We start from the raw sequence: 14,447 nt of genomic DNA, 5'->3' as shown, positions 1-14,447 counted from the left end.
GACTCTTTCAAAACGATTGTATTTATTTATTTTAGACAGAAGGGAAGGGAGGGAGAAAGAGAGGGAGAGACAAATCAATGTGTGGTTGCCTCTCACTTGTCCCTTACTGGGGACCCAGTCTTCAACCCTGGCATGTGCCCTGACTGGGAATTGAACCAGCAATGCTAAAGCTGTGAACTAAAGGTCACAGGCCAGCACTCAGTCCACTGAGCCACACCAACCAGGGCTGAATTTATGACTCTTTAAATTTCAGTTTAATTATTGAAGTTATCAGTCTATGTTATTTCAGTTATTTATAAGTTCATTGTTTATAGAATCATTTTATATTACTTGTTACTTCTTAATAAGTTGCACTATTAGTGTTCTGTGTTTTTTCTCATTAAGTAAACCTTTGGTTATTTTTGTATCTCTCACAGTGTAGTGCTAATGTCCAAGTATATTACTTCATAATAACCTGCCCTTCCTAAGGTCAAAAGAATAATTTACTATATATAAAAAAACCATAAACTTTTATGAATCAACATACAAAAAATGCCATATTTCATGCAAATATCTTGCCACAAATTAAGAGCACATGGATTCTTTTTTCTGGTTTGTGAAACTCCCACATTTGATTTTTCCAAAGACGAAATGCTGATCCCAAAATAATCACTGAGGCGTATTTAAATTTTGGAATAATTAGATTTAGTACTTTAACTTCAATATTACTGAGATATTTAGCCTTTAATTTTGGAAAGGGGTTTAAACTTTAAAACATGGGTAACAACAATTAATATTTTAAATGAAATACAAAATAAAACATTTATAAGGCAAAAACCTACAAAATTATGTTCAATCACATCAGAAGAAATTAAGTTTGCTACTTGATTTTGTTGCTTGTAACGCAGCAGGCCTAGATACTGATATGCCCTCAAAAGTTTTCCGATGCTAATTTTATGATAACCAGTTAGTTTGCAAATTTCTCAATGCAAGGACTGACTAGTACTGTTACCTATGCATTAGTCGAGTCATTTCATTTTAAATGGAGATGATACAGTAAGCAGTGTGTCAAAGAGGAGCTGAGAAAGTTTTGAGACACCCTGTCTAAACAGGATTAGACAAGACCCAAAGGATTAGCATGCTCCAGAGCCCAAAGATCCTTGTGATAGCCGCTTTCCTAAACATCAGGATTCAAGTCTTATATCTCATTCAGAAACAGGCATGCAAACACCCGTTCAGGAAAATCCCTGTCTTTAGATAAAACTCCAAGAATGCCCTGCCCTTTTGTAAATAACTCAGTGAGAAACTCATTGGTCATGGGGGTCAAAAATATTTTTCCCATAAAGGAGACTTATTTTTCTATTTTTATTTTTTTACATAGCTTTTTTTTTTACTACTTTTTAGATTAAAACGTTATGTTTTAGGGAAGTTTTGATTTACACAAAATTGAGAGTGGACACAGGCATTTCCCATACACCCCCCACCTCCATGCATGCAAAGACTCCTTGCTTCCACAATGGGACACTGCTTTTCCTCTCCATCCAATGTGCGCATATTTCTGTAAGTTTCTCTTTACTATGTATAAAAGCTTCTTTAAATAATGGGAAAAGTCATTTTTATATTTAGTTTTTATTTAAATGTAAATATGCAAAACTAAAGATTTCTTAGAAAACAAATACCAAAAGCAAAATTGGTAGCAGTATTTGGTTATCTGGTTTGGTATTATTTCAGATACTGATATCATTAAACCAGTTACTCACTCTTAAAATTCAGATAATTGATTACTATTATTAACTATTTATTAAACATTTTCTTTTTATTCTTTCCGCATAATCCTATATATTTTCTTTTTAAAAATACATATAGTCCAGATTAAACCATGTATATAAAAATATAATTAAAACATGAAGCCTTTACAACTTCGATTAGTTGGTCCTTTTGCAGTATATAAGGATTCTACTAAATTTAATTCTTTTTTATTAACGAGTTGCAGTTATTCTGATATCAAGACTGCATGCCCCGAGGAGACAGTAAAGGAGAAGGTGCATTGTGAGCCGGTTACAGGGCCATCAGGTAGAAGCAGTTAGAGGACCTGATATTAATACTCTGTGTATCAGGGAAAGGCACACGTACATGTGATAGTTGATACTAGTTATCCTATAGTTTTTCTTAAATCTGTTGCAAAAAATAATCTATACCCACATATCAAAGTCCTGCCTTATGCTGCCCTGTCTGGTCAAAAAGCGAGGATAAAATGGCAGCTCACTGTGTCCCACCCCCCTGGCTCTCTAGTCTTGGAAGATTCACGTTGTGAGAATATTCAGCTTACTCCTTTCAAAATACTCGACTTGTTTCAATGATCTTGGACATTAATTCACATTCGAAAAAGAAAAAGCAAGCGCAGGGTTTTTGGAAATTGTCTTATTGGCGAGTTCTGTGGATGGACACCGTCGTGGAGGGGCTGCTGATTCTCCCTTTACGTATTTCCCCATCTCCCTTCCCCAGGTGTTGCTGCCATCACTACCTTCCCCTTCCTTCCCTTTCCTCATGGCCAGACGCTCGGAAGAAGGGTGCTGTTAAGGCCTCTCCATTAATGAACAGGTATGGCGGTTCTCATGCAGCAGTGCAGCTGTCCCCGACTGCGCGCTCGGTCAGTAGTCTGTCCCTTTGACATTTGGGAGGTGTGTTTATCCACTACACAGAGCCCACTGGTTCGGAAGAATTGTCCAACCCAAGTACGTCTTTACATATTTCAGCATGCTCTGCATTTTACAATTCCCCGCAGTGGTAGAAGTATATTTTTAAGTGTAAAGAGTACGGATAATTAGCAGTATCCTTTTCAGAGAAAGGCACTATGATGTTTTCTCAACTAATTATATACGAAAGAAAAGGGAACTCGTATGTTTGTTTAATATATCTCTTTCAACATCCTTCAAAATGGTTATGTAACGTACCTTTGAAAATATAAAATGGGCTATTTTGTGAATTTTAACTCAAAGGCAGTCATTATAACATTTAGATTGTTACTTATCTGGTTATAGAAAAGTAGGTGTAAGCCAGTTCTAATAACTCTAAATACCTGACAAAGCCATGTCATTCGGAAGTGAGAGCTGCATGTACCCTAGTCTCTCCTGCATTTTTTTCCCCGAACTCAGCCGGTGGCATGTGAGGACATGGAAGACTGTTCCCTTCAGCAGTTCCCAAATTCCCTCTCTCAGGCTGCAAAGGAGCTAGTCCCCCAGGGCTCAAACTCCTGCAGTCACAACCTATAAAACATAAACACTCAGTCATCACAGGGAAACACCCACATTCTTGATTTCCTTTTCCACTGGAAGAACTGGTCCTTCCAGCTCCTGTGTGGGCTTGTCGTAAGGATGTATCAGGCTCTGCATTACATCCTTGTGACTCTTTCAGAATCTTTGAAACTTGTGACTAGAACGCTGCTTTTGGGCTAGGGTAATTACTGGCAGGCATTTACAACAAACAGCAAGTGTGTCTATAGGTGTGGCAGTATTTTTTGTGGTATTTTTTAAGCGATAGCTTACCAAAGATTTGTCTGTGTACAAAAACGAAGCAAAGCATTTTGATTTACACACATTTTCATTGACCAACCATTAACCATTAATGACTGGACAATTACTCTTCATTAAGTAGTATGTGGTCTAGTATCCAATGGAGCTCTGAAATTATTGGTTGTGCTCCCTGATCCTGTTTCTACTCATGTTTCTATTTGATGTATAATGCTTTGCGGTGGATGCACTCTGTGCTCTGGCCTCTGCGTCTTTCTGCATTGTTACAATCTCTCGTACCCACAGGCCTTTTCGTAGTCAGCGCCCTCCACCTGGAGAGTCTGGGCCTGTTTGGCAACTTTACAATAATAGCAAATGTGTCCTGAGGGTTTACTCTGAGGGTTAAGCTCTGTTAGTGAGCTTAATCTCCACTTTCTTAATTCATTCACACAAAGGAACCTTGAGTTAGAAATTATTATTAACCATATTTAATAGATACAAAATGAGGTTCAGGAAAATCTACCATGGTTAAGATCACTCAGAATTGAACAAAGTGGGGCGGACCTCCTGTGCCTCCCAAGCTGAGCTGGAACTCACATTCATGCTCAATTTTGAGTTTCCTGAGGTTAATTTTGTCTTATCTTTCACAAAGTGCTCTGTATCCACACAGTTTGTTATTCATTTACCATTGAACAAATGACTGAATGTTTACAAAACAGCCATTTATTCTTTTCACCCGCATATGGGCCTTTCTCCTCACCGGTATTTCTCTGTACTCTGTTTTAATTCCCTTAACTTGTGGCTCTTGCCTATTATTAGCTTCACCGATGACTCAATATATTTTATAAAAAAGCAATTCATTAGTTCCTCCAAATTGAGGCTTTGTAATTAAAAACCAAGTAAGTCTAAAATTATTGTATATGCAGCAAAAAGATAATTTAAATTTTATACAATTTACTAAATCTAGTTGTACAAAAGAAGAATTGGTATGCTTATATTTCATATGGAAATGAGGGAATTAAACCAAAGTGGTATAAATTTTTGAGGAAAGGTAATCAGAAAAAATTTTTTACATTATTGGCAAATAAAGAAAATGCACACTGTAATTAAGAAAAGATCTTATAATTTTACAAACAAGGAAAAAATGGAGAAGTAAAATATAGATGAGAAAAAAAAGGACAAACTGAGAAGAACAAATAATCTTTGAGAAAAAAGAAACAAAGATTTTGGAAAAGTGAATAAATAGAAAAGCAATAAAAATAAGAAGAAACAACTGAAATCCATGGGTACTCTGAGGACTTTAAAAGAATATGAAATAAAACTTGGATGGAAAAAAATCAATGTAGCTGGAAAAATAATTTTATTTATGAGTTCATATTTCCATTACTCTTAGAAAAACCTTTGAGGTAAAATGACAGTGTAGAGAAAAGGCAAGTTAAGATATGCTGATTTGTGTATACTGTATTTTTCTAGGACCTTTTTGTCTGTGGAAACAGTGCTTTTGACAGCAAAATAAGAGCTTAACCGTTAATTTGGAGCTCGGTGTTTCGATCCTAGAGGCAGGTTTTTATGAAAAATTAAGATACGAGTCAAAATATCCCTTCCTACCATACTCTGTACCAGGGTACTCATAGAATAAGTCAATCAATCTATGAATATAAGGAAGCATTTAATACCTGTTTTTGTGTGTGTGGAGTATGTGGAGCATAGAACAAATGTTTGTTCCATTAGTCATGGAATTTTAAGACTTGGTAGAGAGATATGGTCAACCAATCCAGTCTTAGATTATGTATGTATCTCTCATCACCATCCCAAGAATTCCTGCTTGAGTAATTCCATTGACACAAACAGCAGAAGTAGCTCACTGTGTTTTGGAACATCTTTAACTTCCCAGCTTTTTCTTATATTGGATCAAAATCTGCCTTTCTATAACTTGAATCCATTTATCCTGGGCTTTCCCTTTGGGGAGATACAAAATAAGTTCTGTTCCTTTCCAAATGAAAGTTCTTCCAAAACCTAAATTCAGAAAGACGCTCTGCCATGAGGTCTAGATATGCAGTATCTCTCAGTACATTCCTTTCTGAGTTAACTGTCCCCGTCTCTCTCGTTGCTCAGTGTTACTTGGTTGTCAAACCAGGTAGCATTTCACTTAGTGCAAGATGCGCTTTCATGAAACAAGGAGTTCAGGATGGGCTCCCCCAGCTTATATTCTTATGTTTAGTCAGTTGAAGAATCCCCAAAATCCATTTAGAGAAAGGAAAAAAAAGAGAGAGTACAGTTGAAAATAGCATATTGCACTGATCTGAATGAGTACATGATAGAGGTATCGTTGGGATAGTATATAGTATAGGCTATAAATAAAATAAAATTTATGTATATACAAAAATGGATGCAAAAATATTGAAAAAAGAATTAGCATTAAAAATAAAGGTGAAAATGTCCAGTCTTTCCTTTTTATTTATTAATTGAATACATATATGGCTTTAGTTAATGCCTGAGAAGGATCTTTTTCTAAGAAGCCCATTCACCATGGGCATTCAACAATTTGGCATTAAAAAAAAAACCTTAAGTAGAAATAATATCAGGAGAAATAAAAGAGAAACAAAACAAAAGCAAAACAAAACAAATTATTTACTTAATGAAAATTACTGACCTTGATGACTAACCGACATGACATTATGTGCTGACTTAGTCGTCAAAGTCGCACAAAAGAAGATGGAAAGATGTGCTGTCATTTAGAATCAAGGAGTTGATAAGGTGCTTCCCAGACATGGTGAAGCTTAAGGAGTCCATCATCACCAAGCCATTATTATATGAAATGTTCAAGGGGGTTATTTAAGAAAAAAATCAAAACTGTGAACATTAAAATGGCAATAAATTCACAACTATCAACAATTGAATTAAAAAAAAACTAAGCAAACAAGCAGAACAAAGACAGAATTATAGATATGGAGATCATTTGGAGGGTTATCAGTCGGGAGGGGGAAAGGGGAGAATGGGGGGAAAGGTGCAGGGATTAAGGGATTAAGGAGCATAAATTGGTAGATATAGAATAGACAAGGACAAGTTAATAACAGTATGGGAAATGGAGAAGCCATAGAACTTAGATGCATGACTCATGGATATGAATTAAGGGGGGATTGCCAGAGGGTATGGGGTGTATAGGGTGGGGAGGCAAACGGGGGGGGGGGGAATTGGGACAACTGTAATGACATAATCAATAACATATATTTTTAAAAAGAAAGATGTGTAAAGCATGCCCTGCCAGATATGGACTTTCCCTAATAAAAGTTAATGAAAAGCAAATCCCTCATTTACATGAATTCTTCCTTAATGCCAAATTGTTGTCAATGTCCCTCGGTGAGTGCTATTTGTGAATAGATTGTGGCACTCTCTCACAGGCCAGCGTAGGTGGCCCTCAGCGAGTGCCTGCACAGAATATATGGCCTTTTCTAGAACTGGCAAATGCACTTAATTTGCTGGCAGAATATGCTTTGCTTTTTATGGCGCATGGCTTTTCCCTGACCCCACCCAAGATTTTCATTTTCAAATGTGCTTCGTACATTATGAACCTATATAATCTTAATGAATAGCTTCCATAGGGTAATTAAAGTGTTTGACTTTGTACTCTCCCAACCTACAGTGCTCACAATAAATTCTTTCTCTATAATAACGAATGTTGCTTTGTGAGTTGTATGAATATATGCTTTCTACTTTGCCTTCTTTAGATTCCAATCTCAAAGCAGTACCTTTTAGTTATTTTATAATATATAAGATGCCTAGGTGATATCTTAACAGAATATCTCTATCTGCCTTTGTCTAACCACCACTATTGAAGATGTAAGCAATGTGTAACATGTCTAATTTAATAGCTTTTCGTTTGCCTTTAGTATTTTAGAAAGAGGGAAGTGAAATTTAGGAGATGGGAATCAATTACTTTTCCTCTCAAGACCTCAATTACTTCACGAAGATGATGGATTTCACCAGCTGGGTTTTGAAGTAGCTTCCAACTGTCTACAGAATATGGAAGACCAGAAATTTTAGAAGTTTGTATTTGTTTTAGGTTTGCCAATACACTATATTGAACCTTCCTGGGTCATGATGTTCTCATCTTTAAAATATGGAGACCAATCTGAATCGGGAATGTAGTCTTTAGTGATAACATGCATTGACTTATTTTTCTTTCTCGGAGCTTTCCCATCAGATGGGTTGCGAGAACTTGTTTTGACTCAGGAGCAGGGAACGCTGTGATTATGTGATCAATTACCTTTTAGGTGTAGGCTTCTTACATAATTTCTAAGAAGGCTTCTAATTCAAAAAAGAAAAAAGATTGATGACTATAACAACTCAAGCTGATTTTTTTCCTTTTTGCTGCATATGTACATGCTTCTAAAAATATGTGAATCCAAGAAAATGTTTGCTCTAAGGACAGGTTGAGAAAAAGACAGCAATTTGAGATATTCGAAGCACTTTAGTACAGAGGAGAGAGAAGTATTTTATTCATTCTTTGTGATTTCTGAGGTCAGAACAAATGCTGGTAGGCTTACCTGGGAGAAAATTGCTTGCTTATAAAGATGAAATGTATTACCGTAAGAAACACTTAATAAAATATGCTCCAAGAATAGTTTTGAGATCAGTGCTACTGAAGATGTTAAGACTTAGGTTGCTCAATAATTTCTCAAAACCATTTTTAAAGGAATTCATTCATGTGATAGCTAGTGAGACAAAATGAATCCCAACCTTAATTGTCTGTGATGCCTTGATAATCACCAGACGTAATAACAGCAATGATACTGTACTAGAATTCAGGGACCCAACCGTTGGAGATTTCATTGGACGTGGTGCTTGAGGATTGTCACACAAGTCATCTGTTTGTCGGGGCTGTGGTATGGAAGTGAAGTGCTTCTGAAGAGAAATTCACTGATTTTCATTTGAGGAACAATCACTTTTTAAAAAAAAATCTGGAGACTCTACTCTTTAATCTATTTTGAATGTTATTTTATTTTTAAATTAATTAATTTCCAATTACAGTCGACACACAACATTGTGTTACTTTCAGATGTACAACAAGGTGATTAGACACGTGTAGAACTTACAAAGGGATTATCCCGATACATCTAGTACCCATCTGCCACCATACATAGTTATTAATTTTGTGTCTAGCAATATAATATTGTTGACTCTATTCTTTAGGCTGCACTTTATACTCCTGTGGCTATTTTTATGACTGCCAATTTGTCCTTCATTCCTTTCAGCTTTTTTACTCAACCTCCCAGGCCTCCTCTCATCGGGTAATCGTCAATTTGTTCTTTGTGCCTCCGAGGTGATTTTTTTCTCTTTTGTTTGTTTGTTTGTTTGTTGTTGGTTTTTTTAAGATACCAAATATAGGTCAAGTCATATGTTATTTGTCTTCCTTCGACTTACTTCACTCAGCATAATGCCATCTAAGTCCATCCAGGTTTTTACAAATGGCAAGATTTCATTGTTTCTTATGGTTTAGTAATATCCAGTGTATACATGCACCACTTTTTTTACCCACTCTATTATCAATGGATACTTAGGTTGCTTCTTTATCTTGTCTATTGAAAATAATGCTCCCTGGCTGGTGTAGCTCAGTGGATTGAGTGCGGGCCTGTGAAGCAAAGGATCACGGTTCAATTCCCAGTCAGGGCCCATGCCTGGGTTGCAGGCCAGTTCCCGGTGGGGGACACATGAGAGGCAACCACACATTTCTATTTCTCTCCCTCTCTCCTTCCCTTCCCCTCTCTCTGAAAATAAATTTAAAAATGTATTTAAAAAAAAGAAAATAATGCTCCAATGAACACAGGGTTGCATATATATTTTTAAATTAGTGTTTTAGATTTCTTTGGATAAATACCGAGGATTGAAAGTGCTGGGTCACTGATATGGTAGTTCTGTGTTTTAATTTTTTGAGGAAACTCCATATGGTTTTTCATTGTGTCTGCAAAAATTTACAACCCCACCAATAGTGCATGAGGATTTTCTTTTCACTCCATCTTTGTCAGTACTTTTGTGAGGTGATATCTCATTGGGGCTATAATTTGCATTTCTCTGATGATTAGTGAAGTTGAGCATGTTTTTGTTTGTCTGTTGGCTATCTGTATGCCCTCTTTGAAGAAATGGCTATTCAGGTCCCCTTGCCACTTTTAATTGGATTGTTTTTCTGTTTTTGGTGTTGAGTTTTAGGGGTTCCTTTTGTATTTTGGATACTAACCCCTTATAGGATATGCTACTGGTGAATATTTTTTCCATTTACTAGGTTGATGATTTCATTCCCTGTGCAAAAATTCTTTAGTTTGATGGTGTTCCATTTGTTTAACTTTTTCTTTTGTTTTCCTTGCCCTAAAAGACATATCTAAAAAAAAAAATACCAAGAGCAATATCAAAGACATTACTCTCTGTGTTTTCTTCTAAAAGTTTTATGGTTTCAGCTCCCATATTTAATTACTTAATCTAGGTTTATTTTGTATATGGTGTAAGAAAGTGGTCTAGTTTCATTTTTCTGCATGTATTTGTCCAGTATTCCCAGCACCATTTATTGTAAAGATTGTCTTTACCTCATTCTTTATTCTTGCCTTCTTTGTCATGGATTAATTGATCATATTGTTGGTTTTTTTCTGGACTCTCTACTCTGTTCCATTGATCTGTGTGTCTGTTTTTAAGTCACTACCTTGCTGTTTTGATTACTATGGCCTTGTAGTATCAGGTAGCCTGATTCCTCCAGCTTTGTTTTTGTTTGTTTGTTTTTCAAGATTGCTTTGGCTTTCGGGGCCTTTTGCAGTTCCATATAAAATTTAGGATTATTTCTCCTAGTTCTGTGAAAAATGTCATTGTTATTTTGATAGACATTATATTGACTCTGTAGATTGCTTTGGATCGTATAGACATTTTAATAATGTTAATTCTATTTTCCATGAGTATGATGTATTTTCTCATTTATTTTTTTTCTTCTTCAATGGTTTATACTTTTCTGAGTACAGGTCTTTTACCTCATAATTAAATTTATTCCTAGGTATTTTATTTTCTTTGAATGTTATTTTTATTGCAGTATAACTGAATGTAAAGTTGTAATAAATATGCCTTGCAACAATTATTTAACATTTGATTGTTTTCAGTGTATTAAGTAAGGTATGGAACCTAAAGCAGTCACATAGAGTCATAAGTTATCTTGTCTAGAAGAGATTATGAAAACATTGTCATTTTAAAACTTAATTTTAAAAAACTGTAAAAAGGTAACTTTTATAAAGAGTAATTTTTAAGGTCATTCGGTTAGTGAGAGACCTGTGATCCAGATTTTCTTAATCCCAGTCTGAGTAACTAAATCAACTGTAGTAGCCTAAAAAAATAGAGATATTGGTGAATTGGCATTTTTGGTATGTTTGGATGCACTGCTTAACTTAAGTCAGCAGGATAAAGTAGGAGATTAAAGAAACAAATATATTTATAAGAAACAGACAAACACCAGGTAGTGTAGCCTGCTGTGTTCCTAAAAGGGAATGAATATTGGCACTTCTTTGTAAGGTTTACATGACAAACATTCTTTGTATCCAACTAAAAACTTATGTCAGAAATGGTAGTAGTCAAAAATATATTCCAACTTAAATTCAGGACCTGCGTAATAAGATCTTATCACCTCCCTCTTGTAACCGGGGACACCGCAGCACGCAGTAACCCCAAACTCTACGCTGAGTAAACCAGGGCAAGTTACTCAAGATTTCTAATCATTAGTGTTAACCAGACTCAACCATCATTATGTGAGCTTGCCTGTCCACTCTAATCAGCACAGCAGTCATCAATTACACAAATAGAACATCTGATTATAAAGAGAATTGTTGAAACAGGCACATTAGCTGGGTGTAATGGGATATTAGCTAATTGACCAGGTGGGGGATGTCTGTAGACACCACAGTGCATATATTGCATTCTTCATGATCTTTGTTGATTAGAACAGCATGATAAGCCAATGTGTACAAGTAGAAAATGCAGGGAAATATTTTTTAAACAACAGAGGAAAGTAGATTTAATTGTAAAATCATTCCCCTTTTGTGAGAATGATAGACAACTTGCCCATAATGCTAGAGTTGTACTGGTTTATGTATTTATAATGAGAACAAAGAGTGAGGTTGGGAGGGCTGATGGCTTTCCATAGATAGAATTTATATTAATGTTTGGTCTAATTTGTATTAATATTTTTCCCGATAAAGCAGCATGCTAGCAATGATTGGAATTTCTGAACCAGTTATCAAAAAGATATTGTATAAGATATATTTTCATATGTGAATTGCACAGATGTTGCATAGTAAATGTATATATGTATGAATGTGTGTGTGTGTGTGAGTGTGTATCTATCTATATATATGACATTTTTCTTCCAAGGAACCACAATTCTAATTTTATCATGGATACCAATGGAAAAGTAACTTTCAGCTAACACATTAACTTTCTTTACTGAAGACTCTGCTGGATCACATTAGGTTAGGGAAAACTATCCAGATATTTTTGGCTTCAGTGGCATTGAAAAAAGAAGCGAGAATCGAACCATGTGGTGATGTTTTGCAATAGCTGAACTCAAGAAAACTGTGGTTATGCCTTAGAGGCTGAAAGTATGTACTGGACTGCGGCAGGTAGACCGTTTTTCCATGAGAAAGTACAAAAAGGAAGATGTCAGTTAAAACTAGGCAGAACAAACTACATGTGCATGGAAAGAATCAGTGATGCAGGAGGTTATATTTTTAAAACACACTTAACTTTTATTTAATCTGTTTGTTGGTTGCATGACAAGACACGCAAGTGAGATGGGAACATACAAAAGTAAGAGTTAGGAGACCAAAAACACTGTGCCAGGCCTGCTAAAGAGTTCTTCTTAGCTATTTTATATGGTTAGCTGGGCAGATAGACTCTTCTTCGCGTTTCCAGAATATGCAGCATAGATATGTGAGTGTTATGTAAACATAGCAACATATCAAGTATAGTTCAAAGAATACATAATCTATTTATGGCTATCGAGGTTGTCTTAAGTGTTGTATCTTTATTGTATCAACAAAAAATGCAGTCGTGTGTAAGGGGAGCCCAGAAAACCATGGATTTATCTTCCAGAGGGCAGGCCTCTTAGCGTACAGTCTTCCCCCCCTAGGTGAGTGTTCTAGGAACCCATTTGTATCGGGGTACCAGCTGGCATTGTTGTGAGAGGCTGTGTTTGGCGTCAGTGAATTTTTTTGATGACTCCCTCAATGTGTTTGCCCTTTTCATAATGGGTGACTTACAAGTGCACCTGCTCACACTGCACTGAGTGTTCAGCAGTTTTTGACCCAAAACAGCTGAATCCCGGTGCCCTGCCCTCCCTATTCACCTGATCTCACCCCAAGTGACTTTTTTAGTTTGATTCGATGGATGAAAAAAGTCCTCCAAGGGAAACATTTTGCTGATGTAGAAGAGGTGAAACAAAAAGCAGCAGAAGCACTAAAAGGCATTAAAATTGATGAGTTTGAAAATGGTTCTGAGCAGTAGAAAAAATGTCTCAATAGGTGTATTGCATCAGAAGGAGAGTATTTTGAAGGTGACTGAAGTTCAAACATGCAAGAAAAAATACACAATTTTTAAAAAATAAATTCAGTGTTGGGGGCATCCCCTTTGTATATCTAAAAGTATTATTTACTATTTTGGGATTTATAAAAACTTTAGAAAATGATATGTTTTATGTAACAGAACTCAGTTTCTAACAAGCTTTTTGTAGTTTTTAGAAGAACTGTTCATGTATTTTTGGCCAAGAACTTTTAAGTTCTAGTGATATTTTAAAAAATAAATAAATAACTTAAATCTGCAGTGAAATTGTTTCAACTGAAATAAATGATTATGGGACACCATAGTCCTTTTATAGCATGAGCATTTTGTCTGTTTCTTTAGCAAAGAACACCATTATTTATGTAATTTCATGAAGAGCAAGCACACCAATGATTTCATACGATCAATCACTGCTGTCATTGAAATAGTGACTGAAAAAGGACAAAACTCAGATTATCTCATTACCAATTAAGAAAACATTTTTAAGGAAAAAAATGTATCATGAACAGATAAATCAAAACAGTATTTTACTAATTTTATTTTTCCGTCACCATTTATACTACCTATCCCTTCTTCCACTTCTACCTGCTCTCCTTCTCCTCCACAATCAGCACACATTAATTACATTTTAAGAGTATACTGCTAAGTAAATATACCTTTGCACACATAGCTGTATTTGTTAGCCATTTTATTTAATACAAAAAATAATAGGGAATAATACTTTGAGATATCAATCATGTAAATGTCATATTTTATGGGGGGAATTTCTTATTGTTTCAATAGTGGTAAAGGACTAATTAACAAAGTTAGATGGTTCAGAAAGTTTTAGAAAGTAACGAATCCTCTACAGTTCAGTGTGCATATCACTAGCATTTTTCAAAGATGTCATTTTTCAGCATTGTGGTGATGCTTTAACATAGGAGGTCTGTCTGGAAAATGTCCATCCGTTGTAAATACAACAAATGGTTTAGGCAAACTTGATGTAACCTGGCAGCCAAGAAGAGTGGACTGGAATGCACATGCATGAACAGACAATGATGACTTCTCTGTACTAGTCAGTGGGGGCGGTAGATGCCCTTGAGTGAGCATGTGTACTGTGTGGCTGTTGCATTCAAAATGACTGAGCGAGTATAACCATGAGTATACACCAAATTTTGCATTAAGCTTGAACATTCCTCCGCAGAAACTATTTGGATGATTCAAAGGCTTTGGGGGGTTATGCGATAGTGCAGCCCAAATAAAAACGTGGCACAAATGCTTCGAAGGTAGTTGACAATCTGTTGACAGTGACCCACGTTCTGGAAGGTCTGCAACAAGCAGAGCACCTGAGAGTGTTGAACGTGCATGGGCTGCAGTGAGCAAAGATCAGCGACTGGC

At 35.9% G+C, this 14,447-nt stretch overlaps 1 protein-coding gene across 3 annotated transcripts in view; it reads left to right on the top strand.

Annotated features, from left to right (window-relative positions):
- Positions 1-14,447, top strand: part of PCDH7 (protocadherin 7) — a 411,669-nt gene that overhangs the window by 218,714 nt on the left and 178,508 nt on the right. Inside the window, exon 3 of one of the 3 annotated variants that reach the window (XM_037044693.1) lies at positions 2,485-2,580. The exons of the other annotated variants lie outside the window; for them this stretch is intronic. Coding sequence (XP_036900588.1) covers positions 2,485-2,573 — 89 coding nt within the window. The 3' untranslated portion in view covers positions 2,574-2,580. The remainder of the gene's footprint in view (positions 1-2,484; positions 2,581-14,447) is intronic. 3 annotated transcript variants of the gene reach the window in all.

This window comes from Sturnira hondurensis, unplaced genomic scaffold (assembly GCF_014824575.4).
Source record: "Sturnira hondurensis isolate 20B ecotype Veracruz unplaced genomic scaffold, ASM1482457v3 Scaffold0000780, whole genome shotgun sequence".
In the NCBI taxonomy this organism is placed as follows: Eukaryota; Metazoa; Chordata; class Mammalia; order Chiroptera; family Phyllostomidae; genus Sturnira; species Sturnira hondurensis.
The sequence above is the reverse complement of the archived record's forward strand: the minus strand, read 5'-3'. Positions and strand labels throughout refer to the sequence as shown.